This window comes from Ochotona curzoniae, unplaced genomic scaffold (assembly GCF_017591425.1).
Source record: "Ochotona curzoniae isolate NIBS_2020 unplaced genomic scaffold, NIBS_Ocur_1.0 contig_3520, whole genome shotgun sequence".
In the NCBI taxonomy this organism is placed as follows: domain Eukaryota; kingdom Metazoa; phylum Chordata; class Mammalia; order Lagomorpha; family Ochotonidae; genus Ochotona; species Ochotona curzoniae.
The window spans coordinates 30,983,334-31,010,256 of NW_024465894.1; the positions used below are offsets into that span (position 1 = coordinate 30,983,334).

At 50.1% G+C, this 26,923-nt stretch overlaps 2 protein-coding genes across 2 annotated transcripts in view; both read right to left on the reverse strand.

Moving 5' to 3' along the window:
* Positions 1-10,124, reverse strand: part of CHGB (chromogranin B) — a 29,594-nt gene extending 19,470 nt beyond the window's left edge. The window contains exon 1 of the mRNA XM_040980984.1: positions 10,054-10,124. The gene's annotated coding sequence lies outside the window, so the exon portion shown is untranslated. The remainder of the gene's footprint in view (positions 1-10,053) is intronic.
* A 9,375-nt stretch (positions 10,125-19,499) lies between these two features.
* Positions 19,500-26,923, reverse strand: part of SHLD1 (shieldin complex subunit 1) — an 82,099-nt gene continuing 74,675 nt past the window's right edge. Inside the window, exon 3 of the mRNA XM_040980985.1 lies at positions 19,500-21,323. Within this exon, the coding sequence (XP_040836919.1) occupies positions 20,881-21,323 (443 nt within the window). The 3' untranslated portion in view covers positions 19,500-20,880. The remainder of the gene's footprint in view (positions 21,324-26,923) is intronic.

Consider the following 26,923-nt stretch of genomic DNA (forward strand, 5'->3'; position numbering starts at 1 on the left):
TTCTCAGGCAGGGATTGCTCTGATTTCAAAACGTGCTACCTGTTTAAACGTCATTTCCAGCACCAAGTTGGACATGGTGGCCATGAACCTGACCTCGCCCCACCTTCTGGTCAGCGCGGCTGATGCCGAGAGCCCAGGAGGTGTCATGCAGGCTGTTCCAAGCTCTGTGGCCTCCTCTCTCTGCCGCGCACCTGGGGCCCTCCTCTCTATACTTATCTCCCAGGACGCCTGAAATTCAAGTCACTTCTGCCCCGTGCTTCTGGGAGGTTTGGCTGACTCTGCTCCAGTCGAGGTGGATTGTTAATTATTTATGGTGACTCTCAGAAAACAATTACCGCCAGGCAGGCCTCTCTCCTCCACAGAGATGCACCCTGTGGCTGGAACTCCAGGACCAGCTCATGCAGGCTAGCTTCAGTTTTACATCTATGAATATTTTATTCCCCAGTAACTCGTAACGGTCCTGGAGGAGCCACGAGTGTTAAGTAAATGTGCATATTCTGAAACTTGTGACGATGTAACTGCCCGTATAGTTGTTCTGGCTAACAGACACAGATGCGCACTGTGCCATTTGTCCTAGCTTTTATTAAAGGCTCATGTTCCCTGGCTTTCTCCCTGGCCCCGGCCTCCTGCTGTCACTTTTTTGGGGTCATTTTTAGAGATTTTTATAATGCAGTTCCATAGGCTCAGGGACTTCCCCTTCTCCCTCCCCATCTTTCCTCCTTCTCCGCCTCATTAATTTCTCTTATCTTATTATAATAGTACAGTCCTTCGATAACGATCACCAGTCATTATGCTATTTAAGTGAAATTTGCTGTTTTGATATGTAAAAGGAGGATGATAGTACCAACCCCAGACCTGGACCATGCAAGCAAGGTGCTAGCTTTTGCAACCCCCCCACTACTGTGCTTAGGACATGTTTGTTACTGCATTTTTTTTTAATACGGCTTTGTTAAGATATAACCTAAGTGCAATAAAATGTGTCATTTCTGAATGTCCAGTTCAATTATTTTCGCTATATGTATAGACTTCAACAACCACCGTCACTATCTAATTTTATAACTTTTCCATCATCCCGGTAGGAAATTTCATACCTATTAGGAGTCATTCCCCGTTTGCCCTCCTCTAGTGCTGGTAAAAACAGATACATTTCTGTCTACAGATTTGCCTACTCATTTCCCATAAAGAGAATCAGTCGCATAGTAGTTGGGCCGGCGGCCAGCAGCCCCTGCTGACACAGCTCCCGCGGCCTCTGCCTTCTGCTCTCCGCCCTCGCACTCTTCGCCAACAGCCCCATCGCTGCGCTGCTGGCAGAACGGGCCACGCATCCTGTGCCCGGCCCTTCCGCACTCACTGTGCCCCCATCCAGGCCCAGCTCCCTCGCTCCCTCGGCAGGGCTTTGCTCCAATGCTGTCTTTTCAGGGAGGACCCCTCCCCTCATCGCTTCTTTTGGCTAAGGCCAAGGGCAGCGAGGCCTCCCCGGACCTCCTCCATCTATCTCCCTTGTTGGCTAAGGCTCGGACATGGTTTGTCTCCCAGTGCCAGTCCGTCATGTGTTGAAACTAAATCCCTGTGACAAGGTATTAAGGGGATAGAAATTCAATCCAGCTGTGGTGTTCAGAGGTGAAGCTTTTGGAAAATAATCACGAGGACAGAGCCTCCTGATTGGAGCCGCCGGCCTTAGGAGAAGGCAGGGAGAGATCAGACACACGTCGCACTCCTGCCGTGATGTGACACGGGCAATCATGTCCTCTCCAGAGCTGAGCCAGAGCCGCAACACGCGCTCAAATCTCCAAAACCGCAAACTGCACTGACCTCTTTCCTTGTTTTTTTGTTTTAAAGCTTTTACTTCCTTTTTTTTTTTTAAGATTTATTTTTATTGGAAACGCAGATGTACAGAGAGGAGGAGAGTCAGAGAGGATCTTCCGTCCGGTGATTCACTCCCCAAGTGAGCACAACGGCCGGTGCTATGCTGATCTGAAGCCAGGAGCCAGGAGCTTCTTCTAGGTCTCCCATGCAGGTAGGTGCAGGGTCCCAAGGCTTTGGGCCATCCTCGACTGTTTTCCCAGGCCACAAGCAGGAAGCTGGATGGGAAGTGGAGCTACGGGATTAGAACCAGAGCTCATATGGAATCCTGGCAATGCAAGGTGAGGACTTTTTTTTTTTTTTTAAAGATTTACTTTTATTATTTTTTATTGGAAAGGCGGATATACAGAGAGGAAGATCTTGCGTCTGATGATTCACTCCCCAAGTGAGCGCAACAGCCGATGCTATGCCAATCCGAAGCCAGGAGCCTCTTCCAGGTCTCCCACGCGGGTGCAGGGTCCAAAAGCCTTGGGCTGTCCTCGACTGCTTTCGTGGGCCACAGGCAGGGAGCTGGAAGGGAAGCGGGGCCGCCGGGATTAGAACTGGCGCCCATATGGGATCCTGGGCATGCAAGGCGGGGACCTTAACCACTTGTGCCATTGCGCCGGGCCCCAAGGTGAGGACTTTAACTGCTATGCTACTGCACCGGGCCCACAGACGTCTTTTCTTTAGAAAGTAAACCTATCTGGCCATGGTCTGGCTGTGGCGTGCATGTGTCAGAGCTGGGCCTCCCCAGTGATGTATGTGAACAGCATATCCAGGCGCACATGGAGTATACAGTAGTACATTGGAGCCTGCATAGGACACCTGGTACCACAACAGAGGACGGAGGGCAGAACAAGCTGATCAACTACCCCAGCCAAGTGTCAGTGAATACCCGGGCAAACGGAGACTCTAAGGTGGATTATGTGAGCCAGTGGAATCTGGAGAGATTTCATCGCTTGGAGTGGTGAGATCAGCGGTAATGAAGAACTAGAGCACTGTCAAAACCTCTTGAGCAGGACCCTCAGAGCATGCTTCACATCGGGGACCCTGCCAGGTGGCTGTTCCCCATCCCTGGGTGCCGAGGTTGGCAGGCTGGGTGTGGCTTCTCCCGTTATCTCCCTCCTTCCCCCTGATACAGGAAGAAAAAAAAAAAAAAGCAGAATGTGGAAACAATGATCTCGCCCACCTTCCTGTAGCCCTTGACCTCATCATCCTAATCAACCAGGTAAAAATCACCAAAGCTAAAAATAATTACAAAAAAAAAGTGAACCTCCCTGGGGCATTTCATTAGAATAACAAATATAAACTAATACATTTCATCCCTTTTCCTGGGCCATTGTTCCCTAAAGCACTACCACCAACAGAGTTACAAGTTTAACCCATTGGCGTGTTGTCTGTCTCTCCCACCTGCATGTAAGATCCATGAGGGCAAGGAGAATACGCCTGCTCCTTCTGTACTCTGGTCCCAGCACCTAAAGCAACACGTGGCTCCAAGTGGCTGCTAGTTACATGTTGTCGGACGCAGGAATGATGCCTGACCCAGCTGGAAGCCATAGCTTGGGAGGGCATCCAAAAAACAGCCTGGACAGCCTATTCCTAGGGCCTAGGAAAGGAAGTGGCTGCTAGTTACATGTTGTCGGACGCAGGAATGATGCCTGACCCAGCTGGAAGCCATAGCTTGGGAGGGCATCCAAAAAACAGCCTGGACAGTCTGTTCCTAGGGCCTAGGAAAGGAGTACCCACTGGGAACAGGGCACTGTGGCAGACAAAGAACTCTGGCCTCTTAGCTCCATTTGATTGGACGAGTGGGCACAAGCAAACGATGGGCAAGCTGTTGAGATTCAAAGACCACTGAGACACACGGTAACTGTCCTTCACAGGGCAGTCAGTAATTTAGATCGACAAATACAGATGTTGCTCAATTCAAAATCGTGTTATTCCCTGATAAACCCATCATGAGCTGTAACTTTCATAAATTAAAGGTGGATGTGCCACACCTACTTTACTGGGCAACATAGCTCAACAAGGTCGTCCCCAGTATGGCATTGGCTGTGGACCTTGTGCTTGCCAAGTTCACGGGGAGCTCTGACGCGGATCAGTTGTCCAGTGATGTAGCAGAATATCGTAGTGAATATCAGTAGCCGGGGGGAACAAACTAAAATTCAACGTATAATGTCTAGTGAATTCATACTGCTTTTGTACCATCATAAAGTCAAAGAATATGAATTAACCCGTTGCTAAGCTGGAGACATTGGTAGTTTTAATAGAGGGTCCCAAGTTCTTCCTGGAAAAGAAAATGAAAAAAAAAAAAAAATGCAAGGGGCAGCCAATGAAGACCGGGTCGTCAAGGCTTCCACTGAGCTGAAACTATATGTTACATATTTTAAAGATTTATGTATTTATTTGAACGTTAAAGTGACAGAGAGGGATTTTCCACCCACTTATTCACTTCTACCCGTTAGTTCACTGTGCCAAGCTGAAGCCAGGAGACAGGAACTCAGTCTGGGCCTCTGCTGTGGTGGCAGGGGCCAGAACTTGGGCCATCCTCTGCTGCCTTTCCGCGTGCGTTTCCGGAAGCTGGATTCGAAGCGGAACAGTAGGAACCTGAACCTTCACTGCAACATGAGATCCTGGCATTGTAAGCAACAGTTTCATCTGTTTTACACAGCCAGCTATATGCTTTTAACATATTTTATGGAAGTCTATGATTTCATAGAATTATTAGTGAATAAAACAAAACAGTAGTGCTGACATGGTAGAGCAGCGAGGCAAGCGGCTACCTGCAGGGCCAGCATCCCATAGAAGTGCCAGTTCAAGTCCCAGTTGCTCTACTTCCAGTCCAACTCCCTGCCAGTGCCGCTGCAAAAGCAGCAGAAGACGGCCCAAGTGCTGGGATCCCTGGACCTGAGTGGGAGACCTGGAGGGGAAGCTTCTGGATTCCGGCTTAGCCCGATCCCAGCTGTGTGGCCATTTGCAGAGTGAACCACTGGATGGAAGATCTCTTTCTCCTGTTCTCTCCCTCTTCCTCTCTTTTGCCGCTCCTCTGTGGGAGCCGATGGATCTTTAAAAGCTGGGGCACGGGGAGGATTCTTGGGTCACTTAGGGGTCTACCCTCCACAGGGATTGTGGGACCTCAGCCAAGCTCTCTGGCTTCGTGTTTGGTGATGGATTCTCTTGCCCCCACATGTGTTTTTACCATCTGCCAGGAAAGTTCTGCCAGAGCCACTGAGCTCTATGTGCTGGGGCTTTCAGCCTGCAGGCTGTGAGCTCAATATACCTCTGATTATACATATATATATAAAGTTCCATTGTCTCTAGCTTGTCAGAGTAATCAAACAGCAGTCATATGCTCCCCAAGAATCATGTCCCAGCGGAAACCCAGAATGTGACCTCCTTGGGGGCCAGGCTTTTGCAGGTATGATTGGTAAGTCAAGATGACGTCAGGCTGGATTCAGGTGGGCCCTACATCCGATGACTGGCATCTTCAGAAGAGAGCGGAAAGGTAGATTTGGATCCCAAGGACTCAGCTGAGAAGCAGGACCCAGGCACGAGAGTGATGGAAGTCAGAGGCGGCCAGGGGTGGCTGTTCATCACCAACAGGCAGGAGAGGAGGAGGCATTCTTCCTGCAGCATTCGGAGGGCACGGAGCCAGACTGACCCCTGACCCCGTAGGAACTCCAGCTCCCGGACGGAGGGGAGGAGAAAGCTCCAGCGTTTTCAGCCGCCAAGGTTAGGGTCATTTGTTATCACAGCCTAAGGAGCATCACACAGAGCTGTCTGAATAAGGCAAAGAGCTGGGGACGCACATGAGGAAAGCAAGCAGCGTTGACACGTGCCGAGACCCTGGGGAGCCTCCTTCTCTCCCATGAAGTGATTCCCGTGTTGCAGACATTGCTTCTATTAAGGAATATTTCCTAAAAATATTCCTCTAAACTGGGTTTCATGAACCTCCCTTTGAAGATAAGAACACAAAAGTAACTTGTTCAGGATCAAACAGCAATCGTTGATACATCAGACTGGCTTTTAACACTCACCTTCCCTCCCTCTGTGACAAGCCATCAGAGGAATCTGCCCTTGCTTGTCTTATCTCCCGTTGGTTAATTTCATCCGGAAACACCGTTTTACGGTTGTCTTGGCGGGTAACAATAATGCCTGCACGGGCAGACTCGGGTGAATGTGGCAACCTGGGCTGTGCTCTTGGTCTTGGGCTCAGACGTCACTTACTGCCCAGTGAGCCCTGGGTGAAGCAGTGGGTTCTGCGACTTGTCATATGCCAGGTGCCCATGCCCAGCCCCGCCCAGGGCAGGTGGAACAAGATGTGATCAAACCATATCAGGAACTCATCGTGCAGTGCTCTTTGGAAAAGAAATGACCCTTTATCACCACTGTAATAAATCGGAAGGCAATTATGTCTGCTGCAGAGGCCCTCCGGTCCTGGGAAGAAGAGTAAGTGACATTTATTCATCAGGCACAGGCTTACTTGCACGCTGTGATCCATCAAACGGGAGCCTTCTCGTCACTCAGCGGAGCCCACAAGCCAGCAGTTTTGAGGTGTTTAACAGCACAGACAAATCCATCAAACAGTTTATGTCCCATTTTAGAGAGTGTGACCGCACCAGTGAGTTCCCCTCACCTTTTACACGTGTTGCCAGAGGCTGGCAGAATTGAAATCAAATTTTAGTTTTTAGCTGAAAAGGCCTATTCATGCTGCTGTGACAGGCCTGTGTTGAAGTGCAAATCAGATGCGCAGGGGACCACAGATGTGCAGCTGAGTGAAGGCATGAATGATGCGGAAGGGTTGGATACGGCACATGCCGTGCGCGCCGCTGTCAACGACAGACCAATACACAGGGTGCCGGCGACGCGCACGCGCACACGGCTGGTGACAGAGAGGAGGTGAGTCCAGACAGGACAGGGCCGATGGAGACTAGGGGTTCCCCGCTTCAGCCCTTCGGACCTCGGGGATGTCCTGTGCACCGTGAGAGTTTTAACAACAGCCCTGCCTGGCTCCCAGGGAACTGTCCTCGCCGTCTTGGTTGGGTGTTACCACACGCCCTGGGGAGGCACAGGTGCCCAGGCTGAGAGAGTCTGACGTGAACGCATCCACCGACGCATCTTTTGCCGTGGTGACTGCTGTGGATGTGAGCAGGCGTAGGCGATGCGGATAAGAGAAGCCGAAGAGGGAGCTGAAGGCGGTGAGAGCATCAGCATGGACGTACATGACGTGTATGTGAATATGGAAGTAGATGATGATGCAAGAATAGAAATAAATGACACAGTTCTAATCATACATAAAGATATTATGAATGGGGCCCAGCGCAGTAGCCTAGCAGTTAACGTCCTCACCTTGCACACAACGGGATCCCATCTAGGCACTGGTTCTAATCCTGGTGGTCCCACTTCCCATCTAGCATCTTGTTCGTGGCCTGGGAAAGCAATCAAGGATGACCCAAAGCTTTGGGACCCTGCACCCACATGGGAGACCCAGAAGAGGCTCCTGACTCCTGGCTTAGGATCAACTCAGATCTTGCCATTGCAGCCACTTGGGGAGTGAATCAACAGATGGGAGATCTTGCTTTCTGTCTCTCCTCCTCTCTGTATATCTGACTTTCCAGCGAAAATAAATAAATCTTAAAAAAAAAAATTACAAATGGTGGGTCCAACACGGTGGCCTAGTGGCTCAAGTCTTCACCTTGAAGGCCCCAGGATCCCATATGGGTGCCGGTTCTAATCCCGGCAGCCCCGCTTCCCATCCAGCTCCCTGCTTGTGGCCTGGGAAAGCAGTGGAGGACGGCCCAAAGCCTTGGAACCCTGCACCCACGTGGGAGACCCAGAAGAGCTCCTGGCTCCTGGTTTCGGATGGGCGCAGCACCGGCCGTTGCGCTCACTTGGGGAGTGAATCATTGGACGGAAGATCTTCCTCTCTGTCTCTCTCCCTTGCTATATATATCTGCCTTTCCAATAAAAATAAATACATCTTTAAAAACATATATATTACAAATGGTATAAATGTGACTCTTACGTTTGGGCAGGAAAATGCAGATGCTGATACAAGTCTCCTAACTGAACGGCTCAAACGCCAGCATGACGCTCAGAGCAGAAAACACACACCATGAAACTTGGCTTCATGCACAAAATGTTTACACCTCACCTGTATGCTACAGGAATAAAAGTATTTACTCAATAGGAGTCGATTCTTGGGTCCCATCGCCAAGACACCTTACTGTGTACATACAAATATTTCAAACCACTGCATGCATAAATCAAAGCATTTTGGAAAAGGGTACTCATTCTGTAGATTACACGATTATAAACAGACGATATGATCGATATCTTTTTCTTTATTCTTATTTTATTTATTTATTTTTATTTTTATTTTTTCGATATCTTGATAGCATGGAAAGACATCTGTCGAACGAGCTCTCTCACCGCAGGCATGTGGCGGAGCACTCCGACGCCTCCGGGACACTCACACGCCCTCCTGGAGTACTGGGCTGGACTCCAGCTCTGCCCCCATGCCAGCCTTCTGCACGGCCCACGGAGCCGGCTCTCTGCCACCCAGAGAGGAACCTGCATTCAATTCCCAGTCTGCAGCTTCGGTCTGACCCGGTTTTGGCTACTGCAGCTTGGACAGTGTATCAGCAGCTGAGAGCACTCTCTCTCTTTTTCCATTTTTCAAATAAAAACAAATTAATTTTTAAGACACTGAAATTTTTTGGGCCCGGCATGTGGATCAGCAGCTAAATCCTCATCTTGCAAGCACCAAGATCCCACCTGGGAGCCAGTTCATATCCCGGCTGATCCACTTCCCATCCAGCTCTCTGTTTGTGGAATGGGAAAGCAGCAGAAGATGGTCCAAAACCTTGGGACCCTGCACCCATATAGGAGACCTGGAAGAAGTTCCTGGCTCCTGGCTTCAAATCGACTCAGCTCAGGCCATTGTGGACACTTGAGGAGTGAGCCAGTGGATGGAAGATCTTTCTCTCTGATTCCTCTTTGTAAATCTGCCTATCAAATAAAAATAAATCTTTAAAATTTTAACATAGGGCTAGGCACTGTAGCCTAGTGGCTAAAGTCCTCACCTTGCATGCACTGGGATCCCATATGGGTGCTGGTTCTTGTCCCAGCGGCCCCACTTCCCATCCAGCTTGCTTCTTGTGGCCTGGGAAAGCAGTAAAGGATGGCCCCAAAAATAATTTTTACGTGCTAGGACCTATGAAAGGCTGTGTGTGTTTTTTTTTTTTAAAAGATTTATTTATTTTTATTGGAAAGGCAGACACACACAGAGGAGGAGAGACAGAGAGGAAGACCTTCCGTCCGATGATTCACTCTCCAAGCGGCTGCAACAGCCGGAGCTGTGTCAATCCAATGCCAGGAGCTTAGAGTCTCTTCTGGGTCTCCCATGTGGGTTCAGGGTCCCAAGGCTTTGGGCCTTCTTTGACTACTTTCCTAGGCTACAAGCAGGGAGCTGGAAGGGAAGCGGGGCCGCCGGGATTAGAACCGGTGCCCATATGGGATCCCGTTGTGTGCAAGGTGAGGACGTTAGCTGCTAGGCTACCGCGCCAGGTCCTCAAGTATGTTCCTAAGAAAAAAAGATCGCTTTTAGGAAAGTTTCTGGTAATTAAAATTCCCAAGTTATTTTAAACAAACGCATGAGGATAAACATTTAATATACTCAAAGCATGTGGTACATATATTCTTTGAGTTTATTTCAACTATATAGAAAATGATAAGAATGTGGAGCTAAGACCTGTGTATTTGACGTGCGTTTTAACATTACACTGTCATGTTCGGTAACATATTTCAAAGCAAATTTTACACATGTTTTCAAATTTCATGTTATCATTGGTTCACTCCCCTGGATGGCTACAACAGGTGTGTGTGGTTGGGCCAGGCTGTAGCCAGGAGCTGCATCTGAGTCTCCGCCGTGGGGTGCACGATGGAGTACCTGAGTCCTTATCCACACTTTCTCCAAGCACGTTAGCAGGAAGCTGCATCAGAAGCAGCGCAGAGGGGACTTGAACTGGCACTAGGAGATGGAACGCAGATATGCCAAGTAACGGCGTACCCAGCTGTACCACAACGCCCCGTAAGGTACTTGATCCTGATATACATATTTCAACTAAAGGCTCACACTCAGGTTAAATGTTTATAAATAGTAAATCATAGGAAAAAAAAACACACACACACCAGACTTGAAGATACCTGTTCATGAACAGATCACACTGCAAACCGTAGGCAGTAAACGCTGGCAGGATGCATATCCTCGGCAGGACGTCAAACAAACTGAGCAGGTGTTTTCTGCCGTCACCAGCGTCCCAGCCTCTCTCACAGATGTTGCCGAGTTGCCAACTCATTGCTGGCTGACCCGCAGTTGAAGCACAGGGTGTTGACAGAACCTAGCCTCTTTCCCTGGAAAAGACAAAAGCCACCCTCAAGATCATGTGCCTCTGCTGACCCATGATTCATTCTATCAAAGCCTGTTGATCTGTTGAATGTGTTTGCTGTGTGTTATCATGTGTTCTTATATCTGCAACATCCGCCGAGCAGAATGCTCAGCATCACAGTAGAAATCTGTGCCTGTGGCACCGTGGGTTAAGCCGCTGCTTGGGACACAGCCATCTCATGTCAGAGTGTCAGGAAGCCTGGGAAGAGAGCACAAGATGGCCAAGTCCTTGGTTCCTGCCACCCAGTGGACAAGCAGCACAGAGTTCCCGGTCTCAGTGTAGCCCAGACCTGCCAGTATAGACCAGTCGAAGAGTAAAAAGAGGATAGAAGCTCTCTCTCTCTCCTTCTCTCTGCCACTCTAAGTTTCAAGTAAATAAACACATCTTTGAAAAACAAAACAAAAAACAACGTGCTGGTGGCTTCTGACTGAAGAAGACTACATGTCAGCATGAGCCCGTAACTTGGCTGGAGCATTATGGAGCAGAAAATAGTCAGCGGCCGGACTAAGGAGAAACTTGATTTGGTGCATGGCAGTGGGTCTCGGTGTACATCCTGACTGATGCTGTGATGTCTGCTGGGCGTGCGACAAGCCTGAGGACGAGCGCAGGGTAGCAGGTGCCACGGATGCCCCGTCCTTAGCATTTCGTGTCTGCCGCTCTCACTTCCAGCTGCCAGCACTGGCCTCTTCGCCGAGGGCTCTGTCTGGTGGCTGCCATCCACAATGCCCCCACACCAAGCAGCTGAGCAGCGCTGCAGCATGAGCGCCATCCAGGTCCAGCCAACCTCTGACGACAGGTGGGAACCGGTATTTACAGACCTTAGCCCCCTGGTCCTTGGAGTGGGAGCCTCCCGATCTGAGGCTCCCGTTCTGCACTGGCTCCTGGGGTTTCCCAGGAGGATCATCGCCAGTTGCGTTAGTGATTTAATGGATCGTTTGTACCTCTTATGGCTTGCTTCCCTCCCCTATCTCAGGTCCCCTGTATTCTATTCAAATGAACTACTTTGCACTGGAATTTGTGCCTTGGACTCTACTCGGGAAAGAACCTCCACTGAGGACAAAGACCCTTCTGGCTTGCTCTTTTCCACCTTCTAACCCCCAAGGCCATCAGATGGCATAGGACACAGGGATTGCCAAACGTTCACCCAGAAGGCCCAAGGGCATTTTTTCCTGGTAACAAAGAAATGGAACCCCTTTGGGCACAGCTGTCAATATCAGCTCTGGCCTCGGGTTACGTAACCATACAACATCCTGAACATGCCAGGATCCCATATGGACGCCGGTTCTAATCCCAGTGGTGCCGCTTCCCATCTGGCTCCCTGCTTGTGGCCTGGGAAAGCAGTCGAGGACAGCCCAAAGCTATGGGATCCTGCAGCCACGTGGGAGACCTGGAAGAGGTTCCTGGCTCCTGGCTTCGAATCGGCACAGCACCGGCCGTTGCGGCCACTTGGGGAGTGAATCATTGGATGGAAGATCTTCCTCTCTATCTCTCCTCCTCTATGTATATCTGACTTTCCAATCAAAATAAATAAATCTAAAAAAAAAAAAAAAGAAGCAATGTGTGCAAAAGGGGAGGGAACAGAAAGCTAGCGACCGTGGGTGCTAAGTGACTGGCACATGAAATTCCGAATCCAATCCTTGAGGAATATTTGTCTGGTGTTATTAAAAAAAAGAATAAGATCAAATACGGATATGCTTGGTCCAGGAATTACCACGACACTTGGAACATCCGGATCCCACTTTGGAGTATCTGGATTAGGGTCCTGGCTCAGGCTGAAGTCACAGCTCTGCTTCTAATCCCAGCTTCCTGCCAGCAGCAGCTGACTCAAGTGCTTGGGTCCCAAGAACATGGCTGACTTGGATGGAATTCCTGGCCCCTCCTGGCCCAGCCCTGGCTGCTGTGGCTATTTCAGGAATTAACACCAGATGGAAGATCTTCCCATCTCTCTCTCTCTCTGCCTTTCAAATAAATTTCTAAAACTGCAAAAAAAAAAAAAGAAAACTTGATGTGAAAAAAGTCCTGGTGTGTGGAAAATGAGTATTCCACAAACACTATGCATGTATTTAAACGTTTCTTTTGAACCAAAATAATTTCATCCTTTTAATTGCATTTGTCATAAACTTTTGAAGTACTTTCACATGCATTGTTTTATAATTTTGATTTTAATTGGAAGGCAAAGAGATATTTTCCATTTGGTGGTTTATTCTCCAAATGGATGCAATATCTGGGTCAGATCAGGGCCGTGTCTGGTCTCCCATGTGGATGGTAGAGACCCATGCACCTGAACGTTACCTGTTGCCTCCCAGGGCAGGAAGACAGGAGCTCAGGGACCGGCACACACTGTGGCATGCAAGTCACTGTACCAAATGCGTGACCCGAAACTTTAAAAAAAAATTATTTTTTTAAACTTTTATTGGAAAGGTTTATTTAAAAACAGAAAGAGAGAGACAAAGATATTCCACTTGCTGGTTCATTCCCCAAATGGCCACAACGGCTGGAGCTGAGACGATCCGAAGCCAGGAATTTCTTCTGGGTCTCCCACATGGGTGCAGGGTCCCAAGGTTTTGGACCATCCTCTGTTGCTTTCCCAGGCCACAAGCAGGGAGCTGGATGGGAAGTGGAGCAGGCAGGACATGAATCGGCACCCACGTGGGATCCCAGTGCTTGCAAGGGGAGGATTAGCCAATTGAGTCATTGTGTCAGGCCCTAGTCCTATACATTTCAAATGTGTATATTTCCATAGTATACGAGTATGTATTTCAAATACTATAGAAATAATATAGAGGAGGCCCAGCACAGTAGCCTAGTGGCTAAAGTTGTGGCCTTGCATTTGCCAGGTGCCCATATGGGCACCGGTTCTAATCCCAGCGGCCCCACTTCCCATCCAGCTCCCCACTTGGGGTCTGGGAAAGTAGGGATGGCCCAAAGCCTTGGGACCCTGAACCCATGTGGGAGGCCTGGAAGATGCTCTGGGCTCCTGGTGGAGAGGCTAAATTTAAGAAATGAACTGTTACAAGCAGAAACTAATGTTCCCTGCAGCAACTCCACACAGCTCAGTGTAATTCAGAAGGCAGCTTCTTGAAGCCACCTGCTTGGAGATTTGTTCCAGAATGTTTGAGCCCAATGGGCCTTTGTGGCTCTGCTGGTGTCTTCGTTTGGTAGATGTGGCAGAGAGGCCCGGAAGGGTTAGAAGAGCCTGGCTGGGACAGGCTGGGTGGCTGCTGTTCATGCCTGCAGCTGGACTTTCTTCTGCTCCGGTGTCTCAGAGGGGACAGACCCCTCTCCCGCTCCGGCCACTTGCCGTTAGCTTTCACACTCTGTGGTTTCAATTGCAGGCAAGAGAAAGGAATTGCAAAGCTGGTTGCTCTGGGGGCGTTGAACAGCAAAGAGAACAGACCTACGCTCATCTCAGCTCTTGCCCTGCACCGGTCTGGGTCTAGTCTTGGTTGAATGCGATTCCTGGGGAACTTGCTTTCTATGCAGAGAAAGAAGACGTGCACACGCTGACAGCTACAGCGTTAGAAGCACACAAGCAGTTGGGGAGTGTGTGGGGACTAAGAGAAGAATAGGATGTTTTGGGCTGTCAGGTGTGAGGGCTGTGGCCAGGGCACCGCAGCTGGACCACACCAGCATGGGCTGTCAATACTGAGGAGCCTGGGAGGCTTGGGGGTGGGAGGGGCAGAGGTGGTCTGTGTGAGCACCTGCAAGGGAGAGAACCGGCAGCAGGAGAAACCTCAAGGTGGCCTCAAGGAGACGGCAGCTTGAAGCGAAGGATGGCGTCTGGAAGAGCAAGAAAACCGACACACGGGGAGACGGACAGATCAAGACAAGTGGGGATCTCTCCTTCACTGGCGGTCTCCCACGTGAGTGCCAGGGTTTCAACCACTTGAGCCAGCACCTGCTCTCTCCTGGGGGATGTATTCACACGAAGCTGAAATGGGGAGCACAGCCCAACCAGTGAACCAGGCACCTTCGCGTGGCATTCTGTGTGGCAGTCCGACCATGGCCACCGGACATCCTCCTTAAGAGCTCCACTTTGTAAGGGGTGGAAAAACCCACTATGTTGCCAGGTGCATCTCTGAACTTGTACCTCCTGGGTCAGTTATTATTCTGGTTTCACAGAGGAGGAAAGAGGGGCTGTGAGGGTAAGTACCACGCCCAAGGCCACACCCTCATCAACGAAGGTCAAAATTCACGGCCTGGTAGTTTGGCTCTGTATGTTGGCTCATGACGCACCACGCTACAGAAAGTGAGATGTTCAGAAGCCAAAAAGTCAGGATGGAGCCACACTTTCAGGCATTTCGAAGGCTGGGAAAATCATTCACGGATTGGAGACATCGTGTGACAATAATAGCCCGCAGAAAAGAGGACAAACTTTTTTTTTCTAAACACATTTTGTTTAAGATGACAAGGACATGTCTGAGCGGGCCATCCCATGAGGAATCAGAGCTATCGGAGAGGAACCTGGCGAAGACCTGGCAGCTGAGAGATAGATAACTCAAATTTTCAAAGGGCACCGTGACATTAAGCCCGATAAATAGCTGAGGCTTGGTGAATCTGACCCAAAACTGGTGACTTTCCCATTGGCAGACAGGCACAAGAGGGGGACTCAGGAAAGAGAGGTCCTGAGGGAGAGCAAGTTTGAGAGACTAAGATTGGAGAGAGGGCAAAGTACGGGGTTAGAAAGCCAGAGGGGGAAGAGGGGAGATCACATTCTTTTACATTATTTATTTTTAAATTGCATCTTGCTTACTTTTGAATACACAAGATAGCCACACGGCTGATCATTCAAGAGAGGATCTTAGCCCATCAGCAGTACCAGCCACAATCCACGGATTCCACTCTCGCTAGTTCTGGCAGGAAAGGGCTGGGCAGAAATGTACCAAGCTGTTGAAAAGGCAAGAAGAGTAGCTTTGACAAGACTTGATTTGAACTGTAGTACTGCAATAAGGTGGAGTAATCCACCATGGGGGCAGGGCACGGGGAGGGGTTGGGGGACCCCCAGAGCCTATGAAACGATGTCATAAAATGACAAGCAATTAAAAAAAAAAGAGTAGCTTTTAAGTCGGGATTCCGGCAAAGACTTTGGAAGTCAGACTATGGAGCTGGAGTAACAAACATGGCTGCCCCGACTCCCGGGCCAGTCTGCCTTAGCTGTGGTCAGCAATCCACACCCCGGTCCTTGTCCACAACTACACCATCTTGCCCGTGGTTCGCAAGCTGCGTCTACCTCCCTAACCCTAGAAACACTTCGCCTTCCGATTTCTCCAGCCTCAGCAACACGGATGCTCCATGCACTGCCTATTTCTTTCTTTTTAAATTTACTTCTTTTTTTTTAAAGATTTATTTTTTTATTTTTATTGGAAAGGTGGATATACAGAGAGGAGAGACAGAGAGGAAGATCTTCCGTCCGATGATTCACTCCCCAAGTGAGCGCAACGGCCGATGCTATGCTGATCCGAAGCCAGGAGACTCTTCCGGGTCTCCCGCGCGGGTGCAGGGTCCCAAAGCTTTGGGCCGTCCTCGACTGCTTTCCCAGGCCACAGGCAGGGAGCTGGAAGGGAAGCGGGGCTGCCGGGATTAGAACCAGCGCCCATATGGGATCCCGGGCGTGCAAGGCGAGGACCTTAACCACTGCACCACCGCGCCGGGCCTTTTAAATTTACTTCTTATTGGAAAGGCAGATCAGATTTATGGAGAGAAGGAGAGAGAGGAAGATCTTCCATCTGCTGGTTCACTTCTCAAATGGCCACAATGGCCAGAGCTGGGCTGATCCACAGTCAGTAGCCAGGAGCTTCTTCCAGATTTCCCACGCACGGCTGCAGGGTCCCACGGCTTTGGGCCGTCCTCTACCACTTTCCCAAGCCACAAGCAGGGAGCTGGATGGGAAGTGGAGCAGCTGGGACACAAACCGACCCTTGCCACCAGACATCCTCCTTAAGAAGTTTACTGTGAGGCACCTGTCCAGTCATGTGCAATTGTAAGAAGTAGCAGTCATGCTGCTGACATGGGATCCTGGTGCTCGCAAGGTGGAGGATTAGCCACTGAATCACCGCGCAGGGCCCCACTGCCTGTTCCTTCAGCTGAGGCTCACATGTGTGTCTTCTTCTTGGAACTCAAGTAGCATGCTGAAGCACAGCAAGGGAAGCCGAGAAGAGCGCATTTCCAAGGCTGGGAAATGATTCCCATGGAGAGGTATTTGAAAACACTTGGGCAGGGGAGAGCTTGCAGCCTAGCAGGCAAGATGGCTAGAGAAGACGCCCACATTCATCATCTGAGTACCTGGGTTTGAGTCTGGCTCCACTTGCAGTTCCAGCTTCCTGCCAGTATAGACCCTGAAAGCCAGTAGTGATGACTCAAGTACTTAAGGTCCCTGCCACTCAAGTGGAAGACCCTGAGTTCCCAACTCATAGCTTCAGCCTTGGTAGGCTCTGACGAACCTGCCCAAGCTTTTGACACTCAACTTCTTCCTCCCTTCCATTATTTCTTTGAAGAACGAGAGAGGTTGAGCGATTTGCCCGAGGCTGCACAGCAGTACAGTCAAATCTCCAAACTAGGCTTTCTCTGTCTCCCAGTTCCAGCATCTCCTGTCTGGGCTGTCTGCTGGGTCCAGAAGGTGAGTGCTGGACACAGGGAACTGCGACTTGGGCAAGCACTTGGCACAGCAGTTGGCATGCTGCTTGGATGCCACAGCCCAGAATGTACGATCTGGTTCTGACCAGGCTCGCCTGCTGCCCATCAGGCTGTCCACTACTTCACATCCTGGGAGACAGTGGGTGATGGCTCAGGGACGTGGGGCCCTGCATCCACCTGGGACACCTGCATGGAACTCCTAGCTTCGGCCTGGACCAGATTTGGATGTTGAAGCCCTCTGGGTGGCAAACCAGTGATGGAAGATCTCTCTTTTCTGGTGATTCTCTCTGTTCCTCTAGCCCTGTAAATCTACTTTTATTTTAAAACAGAAAATAAAGAAAAGAGAACTGGAAATACAAATGTACTTCAATAAGTTTGTAGAACTGTATACAAATAAGAGACATTTTTATTTTGATGAAAAAATTTGAAATCCGTGCATTCATCATCACAGGCATTTCCACAAACTTTTTGAAGATCTTCTCACATATAATAAAAAAGGAAGAAAAAAAAAAATCAGGCCCGGAGTGATGGCACAGTGGTTAAGGTCCTCGCCTTGCACACCCAGGATCCCATATGGGCGCCGGATTAGAACAGGCCCTGGTGGCCCCGCTTCCCATCCAGCTCCCTGCTTGTGGCCCACGAAAGCAGTCGAGGACGGCCCAAGGCTTTGGGACCCTGCACCCGCGTGGGAGACCCGGAAGAGGCTCCTGGCTTCGGATCGGCATAGCATCGGCCGTTGCGCTCACTTGGGGAGTGAATCATAGGACGGAAGATCTTCCTCTCTGTATATCCGCCTTTTCAATAAAAATAAAATAAATCTTTATTAAAAAAAAAAGAGTTGGCATGTGGGCGGCGAGCAGCGCCATGTCTGAGCACATTGGTCCCGTATTTTTAAGTGTTCAGCTATTTACGCGGGGCCTTCCAAAGTTTGTGAACAATGGAATTAAAAGATGAGTTTATTGGAGGGCAAAACAAAGTTCTAAAGCTGGGCATAGTCTATTCCACAACATGGACTTTCTGATGATGTCTAGTTACTTAATCACAAAGCTGAATATACACAGTTTCGTGTTCCCTTATCTTTGTCAACACCAGGTAAGACTGGAGTTCTCAATTCTTTGCCAACCATGAGCATTTTAAAATAGCAAGACTTTGTAAACTCTCCATTCCTTTATGACACGGCTGAATAGCTCTTCACATCTGTCAACAATCCTCTCTTCTGTGAAGCATCTGTTCGTACGCGCAGCTCATTTTTCTATCCATTCGCCATTCTAGTATTTATTTACGGTTGCTCCCTTCTTTAAAGTTTTGATGTTTCTGCAAACAAATTTATCCTCCCGGGGATCCTGACAGGCGTGGGGAAGGGCCACCGATGCTGTCACGAGCCAGTCGGAGCACTCGTGGGGCGGGAAGAAGTTGGCAAGCTCACCTGCAGGCTAGAGCCTCGGCAGCCTTCTCTCTTAGTTCCCATTAAAGGTTCACAGGGGTAAATAAATGGCAAAGCCTGTTCTAACCTCCCAGAGCTCAAACTAAGGAGCAGGATGGCGGGGGAATCAAACGGCGTGTGCTCAACTGTCACAGACACTTAACAGACACAGGGAAACACTGGGCACGCTCTGTGCCACCCTCAGGTGGCCTTGGCCTTTAGACTTCCCCACGCCCTGGGCCACAGGCTCCCTGGCACTGAGCCTCCTCTGTGCCAATCCTACTGAGGATCCGGGGACCAAAACTGCCGCCGCCGTGAAACCGACTCAACTGCTTTCCAGCAGGGATGAATCAAATAGTTCCACACTCCCCTCCCCCCCACCACCGCCTTTTAAAAACAGCTATTGGTAGCCATGGAGACTAATTGCAAATATTTCAGTGACTAAATGATACTAAAAACTACAGTATTCTTCAAGGACATCTATGAAAATGCTTCACATTAACAACAACGCATCAAATAGCAACCTAGCAAACCTGTCGATTTTCCATCCCACAGGTTTCAAGATTATTTGGGGACCCTGAGGAAGAGAAGCCTGCGGAGAAAGATGCAAAGAAAGATCTAGAATGTTGTTTTCTCAAATCCTTCAGAGGCCTATTCCTTTTCCTTTCCCACCATGGGGCCTCCACACTGCAGCCCAGTTCTCACCTGGGAGTGGCCTGGAGCTGGGAAGGCGCAGCGTGTCATTTCGAACTCCCAGTGGCTCTCTCTGCACGCGGTAGTGGCCTTCCTGAGACGCCACCCCTACTTTGAATGCACACTGTTCACGGCAGGTGTTTGTCCCATCAGGTCAGCCACGGCTTGGGATGCTCCCCCTCTCACACTGGGGTGCCTGGCTAGCTTACTGACTCCTCCACTTCCAGTGCGGCTCCCCATGAGGCAGCAGATGATGCAGCAAATGGTTGGGTTCCAGTCAGCCCCAGGAGGAAGCAGACATGGTGCCTGGGTCCTGGTTTTAGGCTGGGCCAGCCCGGGCTGTTAAGAGCATATGGGGACTGAACCAACAGATGGAAGGACCTGAGTGTGTGTGTGTGTGTGTGTGTGTAACTCTACCCTTCAAACAAAAGTAAAACTAAGTATTTTTTTTTAGGACAGAATAATAAAAAAAAAAAAAGTACACTTTCAGGCTGACCTGTTGAGTAATCCACTTTTTAAAAAGCTGCTTGGATCTTATGCCCATTCAATTTCCCTTTGATTTTTCTCAAAATCCAATTGCAGAGTCACCAGCTTCTGTTGTTCTCCCAAACCAGGGCTGTAAGAACCTTTCTGTCAATGCAATGTATCTGAAGAACAGTCGAGGTAGGAACTAGTACCAGGCTTCCATTTCCAGGCTCAGCGAGGCTGCTGCCAAGTGATGTAATTCTCCCGACGGAGGTCCAGGACGTGACCCACAGAGCGAAGCACCTGCCAGGGCAAGCCTGCACCGGCTAGTCAAAGCTCTCCCCTGACAACGGAGCGCTCAGGCCAGGCAGGGGTGGGTGCCCATGAGGCCCTGTTCTGGGCAAGTGTTTGCAGACAGAGCTCAGAGCCCAGGAGAGGGTAAAGGGTGAGGGGCCAACCGTTCAGAGGTTGGCAGGAGATTCTGGCAGCAGGAAGAAGGACAAAAAGCCCCCCAGAGGAAGGAGGACCGGCCTGGGCAAATGGTTTCTTACTCTTACTCTCTTAGCCAATCACAGGCGTGCTTTGGTGTGTGTGTGTGTGTGTGTGTGTGTGTGTGTGCACTGGCTTTCCTCACACCTGTCACACTGCCTGTGTGATGGAGGCAGGGCCTTTAAATTTTTTTTTTTTTAGCAACTTGTGAATTTTAGCAGTTATTTTAGGTGCTCCAAATGTTCCCTCCACATCTAGTTGGTATTATAAAACAGAGCTCTGGATTTGGAGAAGAAGCCACGGGATGATGAAGGTGTGACATACTTTTGGGGACTGTAGTTCCACCTTCATATTATTTTAGGACCTATGCTCCCAATCACATGGTCTCTAGGACAAGCCGGAAGGATTCTTAGACTCGATTCGGCACACAGCTTGGTACCTTGAGGGCAGCGCATCTCACGGGGGCCTGCTCCTCTCAGACACAGGCTGAATGCTGATTCTGGAAAGGCTCGCAGGGAGACCAGTAGGTGGAGGGTGGACAGCCAGGGTGGGGAGAGGGACTCACGGAGCACAGCAGTGATCTGATCCAGAAGAGGGCTCCACAGCATGTCCTTCCTTGAGGCAAGGACCACGAGCAGTCAGTCTAGGCCCTGGGCCAAGGAGAGGAGAGGCCAGTGCTCAAATTCCCCAGGCCGTGCTGGCTCTCCCAAAGGGTTGATGGACACCAGGGATCAGGCCTCTGGTGCCAGCCTTGAGAGCTCTTCACTGGGGGATGGGCACACACAACGGGCCCAGCACCCAAGAGAATCCCGGGTCAGCATTAGCACCAGCCACAGTGCCGTTTCAAAGCACCTTCTGCCTGTGCCCAGCCCCAGGCGCCTGTTACGGCTCTTTCATGACCTTCTGTTGCAAGAGGAAGCGGACGACATCTGCTGACAGTCCTGGGACTGGCTTTTCGTCTTCCAGAGATGCACCTGTCTGCTCCAGCGGGTAGAAGCAGGTGTCCTTGGAGTGTCTTTGCAGGACTGAGCAGCCATCCCTGCTGAGGATGACCCGGGCCATCTGGAAAGTACGGAGGGTGTACGCTCGGCTCTCCTGGGCCCCGAGCTCTGTGATCTTCTGAGTCAGGCACTGGCACACGCGGACAGAGAGAGGATTCCTGGAGGCCGACTGTGGACGGCCAAACGCTTCATAGAATACATCCAGGGACTTCCGAAGGCCCTCATCTTCTTCCTCAGCTTCTGATTGGCTTTTCACAAAAGCATCAACACTGTAGTTCTCAGAGGCCCAAGAGTCCTTTGATTCGGTATTTAGGTTACAAGTGTCTATAAGACAAAACATATTCCGAGAATCAAACACATTGTCAAAAACATCAGAAAACAAGCCAAGGGGGACATTGTGGTCTAGTGGCTGACTTGGCTCTCATATGAGAGCCAGTTCTAGTTCTGGCTGCTCCAGTTCCAATCCAGCTCCCTGCTAATGTGCCTGGGAAGGCAGTGGAAGATGGCACAAGTGTTTGGGCCCCAGCACCCACATGGGAGACCTAGATGAAGCTCCTGGCTCCTGGCTTTGCTCTGGTCCAGCCCTGGCTGTGGTGGCCATTGGGGGAGTGAAGCAGAGAATGGAAAATCCTCTCTGTTTCTGTCTCATTCTATCTCTGCCTTCCAAATAAACCCCAGAAGACTAAAACATCCTTTGGATTATTACTAAATTTTAACTTTTATAATTTAATATTAAAACAAACAACTAAATGTAGAGCCTTAGACTCAGACCTAGTAAATTGTACTTATCTATAAATGGTTTTGCTAGGGAGAGGGGAAGGAGGAAGGGAAGGAAAGGGAGGGAGTCCCACTGTGGCAATAACATGCTGCTTCCCACCTTTCCCGGAGATGCTCTGGTGCCAAGTGATAAGGCAGGAGGACCGGGACGGAGGAAGGTCAGTGGGAAGGGTGGAGTGAGCAAGATGAGACAAGGCGGATAATCCTGCACCTGCTCCCTCCTGGGAAGGCGGCCGGCTGCTCAGCACATCACTCCCAGCAGCCGGCAGGCACCCAACAAATGACTGTCAACACACTCCGACACACGGAATTTCACATCGTCACCTGAGTGTCACCATTCCACTTCCCTTCATTTTAACTTTTGAAATTCGGTGTCTACAAAAGAGCCTTAGGGAGCTAGCCTGTCTCCCATACCTTCCGCGCAAATGTCAAGCACACTGCAGCTTGTCCTCAAAGGGACCGCCCTTCCCCCTTCAGAGGGACAGTGACAGACCGGCTGAGTCACTCAGGGTGTCAGGCCTTCTGCACGATGCTGCCTCCAGCCCCTGCCAGTCTGGGCATTTCCTTTCTGATTTGTCTTTAGCACCGACTAGGAAGCCAGCTCTCCAGGCATGTGGCCAGTGCGGCCGGTGCACATCCCTGCTGCTTGCTGCCTCTTCGCTGTCTGCAGGGTTCTCACCCTGGAGAGGCTCTAGGGAGACGCACGTGTCCGTGACCTCAGAGCACCGTGTGTGTGAAGTGATGGGTCAAGGACGTCAATGGTAAACAATGCTCAGACACTCCTAGACCACAAAGAATCAGCTTTCCTCAAAAGGCCAAGGTCGCTCTGCCACTGCTCCCTGTGCCCTCTGCGATGCCTTTTTGTCAGTGTCTGTCCGTGTCCCACATGCCCCTTTTCCCAGCCCGGAGATGACACTGCTGGCTCTCAGCAGGTCCCCCTGTCCCGAGGACTACCGCACTAACTTTGGTTGAAACTTCCCTTTTTAATTTCAATATACTTCCCATCACGAATAAGAGGTCTTTAGGAATGAAGGAGAAAGACAGCCCTTAAGAACCACGAGACTTTGGCATGCATTATTTCACGATAGCCTATCAAACCGAGTGCGTAATGTGTTAAATTTTCTTTTGGCCAAAAAGGAGAGAGATAACATGCAGGTATTCAAAGATCTTACAAATCTACAAATATTTCTATTTCTTTCAGTACTCCAGACAGTCGGTTAGCATGGAGCACGTGAGAGCCACCGTTGTGTCCGGGGAGCTTCGGATTAGCCTGCAGAAACCCAAGCGTGGGAGGCAGGGTTTTTCCAGAGAAATTTCCATGGCGACTTCTGTGGTTGATAAACACACAGCAGGGTTTTCTCTCTGCAACACATTTCAACTCCTGACAAGTTGCTGCTAAGTGAATTTGATATTTAGCATTCTGCCTCCATCCTGCACCTGCCTCGAGGGCCGCCCACCAGTTTGTCCAGTGTCTCCGCCCAGCTCATAGGAGGGTCTGCCTGTGCTTTCAAGGCCCAACTGAGCCAAATGAAATCTAAAACGGTAGTACCATCTCAAAAACAAAATTGAAAAATGTCAGGATTTAAGGAAGGGAGAAGCATGCGGCTCCTCTGGTGGCCTCTGGCGTCTTCTGGATGGGCGGCTGCCCCCCTCTCAGTGTGCCAACCCTTGGGTTGCCTGTGGCAGGCTCCTGGGATTTCTAGAAGAAGGTCATGACATGAGAAGAACATGGTGAGTGGCAGAGAGAGGGCCTGTCCTGCGCTAACAGCTGGCTGCCCTTGAGATGCAGACACCAGAGGCCTCCTGGTGCCCTGGGCAGCTTCCTGGGGCAACAATACCATGTCAAACATATTTGGGTGGGAGGTGCTCTGCTCTGCTAGGCTGAAGGCCTAACTTTGTCTTCCTGCACACCCCCTTCTGCTCCTTTCTAGAGACACACCACACACTCTGTGTTGGAATGAGCAGGATCCTGAGGCGGGGCAAGCTCGTCATTCCTGCAGCCCAACTGTAGTGGCACCGGGCCAGCCTGACTGGTGCACGCCCCTCCATCGCTGTCACTGCCTGGCAACATCTGGCTTCTTTCCTGACCCTGGAATGCACTGGTCAAGCCCTTTTTCCAGTGTTGGCACTTGCTGTTCCTCTGTTCCTCTGCAGGCAACTTGCTTTGCCCATATATCCACATGACCCTCAGGACTGGTTCCCTCTTCCATCTCTGTTCAGATGTCGCTTGCTCAGTGAGGCCTTTGGTGTCTGTCTGCATGAGGTGGGGTATGCTGCAGAGCAACAAAGCCCCAAATCACAGGAGCGCAAAACAACAACGGATGGTTCTCCACTCCCCACTGTCACACCACAGGCACATGCACACAGAAGCACAGCTGCTCATCCTGGCCCCCGACCATAACCAGTCTGAAGCAGCAGCTACTAACTCAACTTGGCTCAGGGACCACAGTCAGGTCAAGAGCAAGGTGAAGCAGCTGGGGAACAGAAAAGCTCTGGCGCTCCTGTTCCCATTTCACTGCCCAGGAGCAAGCCATACGGGTGTGTCTTACAATGCGGCGAAGGGGCTGGCAGGCTGACACACTGATTAGAATCCTGGCTGACATCACCGATAGAGTACTGGTTCAAGTTTCAGCTGTTTCTCTTCCGATCCAGCTCCTTGTTAACGTTCCCAGGAAGGCAGTGGATGCTGTCCGAGGGCCTGGGCTCCGGCCACCCACGTAGGAGACCTGCATGGAGCTCCAGGCTCCTGGCTTTGGCCTGTTCAGTCCCTGACACTGCAGCCACTTGGGGAGCAAACAGATCTCCTCCTTCTTTGTCTCTCCCTGCTTTCCTTAAATGACTGAGATAACTGTCTTTAAATAACAAAAATAAATCTCTAAAAAAAAAAAAAGATAAAAAGATGAGCCTGAAAGATAATCGTGTAGAGAGAGGCAGACAATCTCGGCAAATAAAAATTCAAACTATCATTATCTTCCCTAAGGACACCATTCAAAACTGCATGCGCTTCCCATTTGTCACAAGACCCACAAGGTAAAAGTCCTCAAACGTCCAGTGACAGTGAATGAAAACACAAAGACGGATATGTGGATACAATGGAAAAATAGCCAGTAGTAAGAAGGAAGGGAATTCTGCCACACGCATGAGTCCTGAAGACACCTCGCTAAGTGAGGTTAGGCACCACACACACTGTGAACCCAATGTGGTACCTAACGTAGGCCGAATACTCAGACCTTCTTACCAAATCCAGAACCCTGTGCACTCAAGACATTGGTGCAATGCATAATGGAGACATTTTATGAATGAAATCAAGTTTTAGAGTTGCTGCTCTCCCATCTCCTCCCATCACACACTCCACTCAGGAATGTTTCCCCAAGACTGACACTGCTGGAGCACGATTCTTTGAGAACTCCGCTAAGAAAGGAAGGAATTCCCTATGGTCTAATGAAAGGTGCTTTGAACAACAATACACCTAGATATCTGCTATGCCATACAGTAGCCAGCTGCTAGCCACATGTGGTGGCTGAACACGTGAAATGTGGTTACCAAATGTAGAAGAGGCAAGCACATTCGAAGATCCAGTCTGAAAGAATGATATATATTAACAATTTAAAAAAATATTTATTGCAGATTAAAATGAAAATATTAGGTATACTGAGTTAAATAGAAATGCCATTAAAATGAACAATTTCCCTTATGTTCTTAAATATAGCTACTAGGACCTTAAAATGACACATATGTACGTATATCTGCGTGGTTCCTGTTATGCCTCTAGGACAATGGCTGTCTGCACTGTTCTTTACAGCTGTGACTGAAGAGAGAGCTCTAGCTCCGCAGCTATCTTTCCTTAGCGTCGGACTCCTGAGGGTTCAGTGCCATCCTGAAAGCTGCCAGGACAAAGATCTGTGGCAACCTAACCGTCCCCACATGGTCAGAGAAGGTCAGGGTGGCACTATCCTCCTCTGTCAGCTGCCAGTGGCCCATCTGTCTTTACCTTTCAGACACAATCAATATTTATGGAACGTCTGCTAGCCAAAGCTCAGGGTTTTGGAGCAATGTTAGCTGGCCAAGACCCAGGAGGCAAAGGCTGAGTAAAGCTGGGTGAGCTGGTGATGCTGGGCCTGAGAGCTGAGTCATGCTAACGCAGATGAGGCAGAGGCAGAAGCTGCACCAAGCTGGGGAAGGCAAGATGTGGAGACAGGAATGCCCAGGAATGAACCAGCAGGTGGTTCTGCTGGGCAGGGCTTGCTTAGGAGAGAGGGGAGGCTGGGATGGGTTCTGGGGGTTTGGGGGCCTGGCCAGGGCATTGAGTGGACAGCTCTGACACTCATGCAGATTCAGGCATTTCTTAAGGGCAGAAACTATCCCTAGGGTGCCTGGTACTCACCAGGGCGGGTGGGAGCTTGCCTGGGAAGGTCCTGGCTGGTGTCTATTTTCTCAACTAATAGCAGCTATTGACTCTTGCAAAGGTCCTTCCTGACCCACAGATGCACTATGCATGTACACGTTTCCTGACACTGGACATACTGGGCGAACTGGCATATATATCAGGGCCAGGAGTGAAACTTCTCAATACCCGTCCTACATCCCAAGGGGCTGCAGCTTGATGTCAGAAACAACCCCAGCCCATGGCGTCAACAGGAAGGTGTTTTCAGACTTTGGCTTTTGGCTCAATCATCTGTGGATGTCTCCAACTCTACTCCAGGCAGTCTCCCTTTTCCTGCTGCTTTCCCAGCCAGCTCCTCTCTGAGTCCTGGGCTATCCAAGAGCCTTGTAACTCACAGTGAACACAGAGCTCTGATTCCCTGGCACTGCTGCACCTCAGCTGATTCCCCTCTTAAGGCATATACATCTTACCTTACTATTATTATTTTTAAGAGATTAATGTGACAGAATTGCAGAGAGATCTTCTATCTAATGGTTCACTCCCCAGAAGAAGGCTTGGCCAGGCCAGAATCAGGCACCATAGGTTGCATTCAGGTCTCCCTCGTGGCTGTAAGGGTCCAAGCACGTGGAGCATCTTCCATTGCTTTTCCCAGGCGCACTAGCAGGGAGCTGGATTGGAACTGGAACAGCTAGGGACACAAGCGGGTGCCTGTATAGAATGCTGGTGCTGCAGAGGGTGGCTTAGCAAGCTATACCACAGTGCT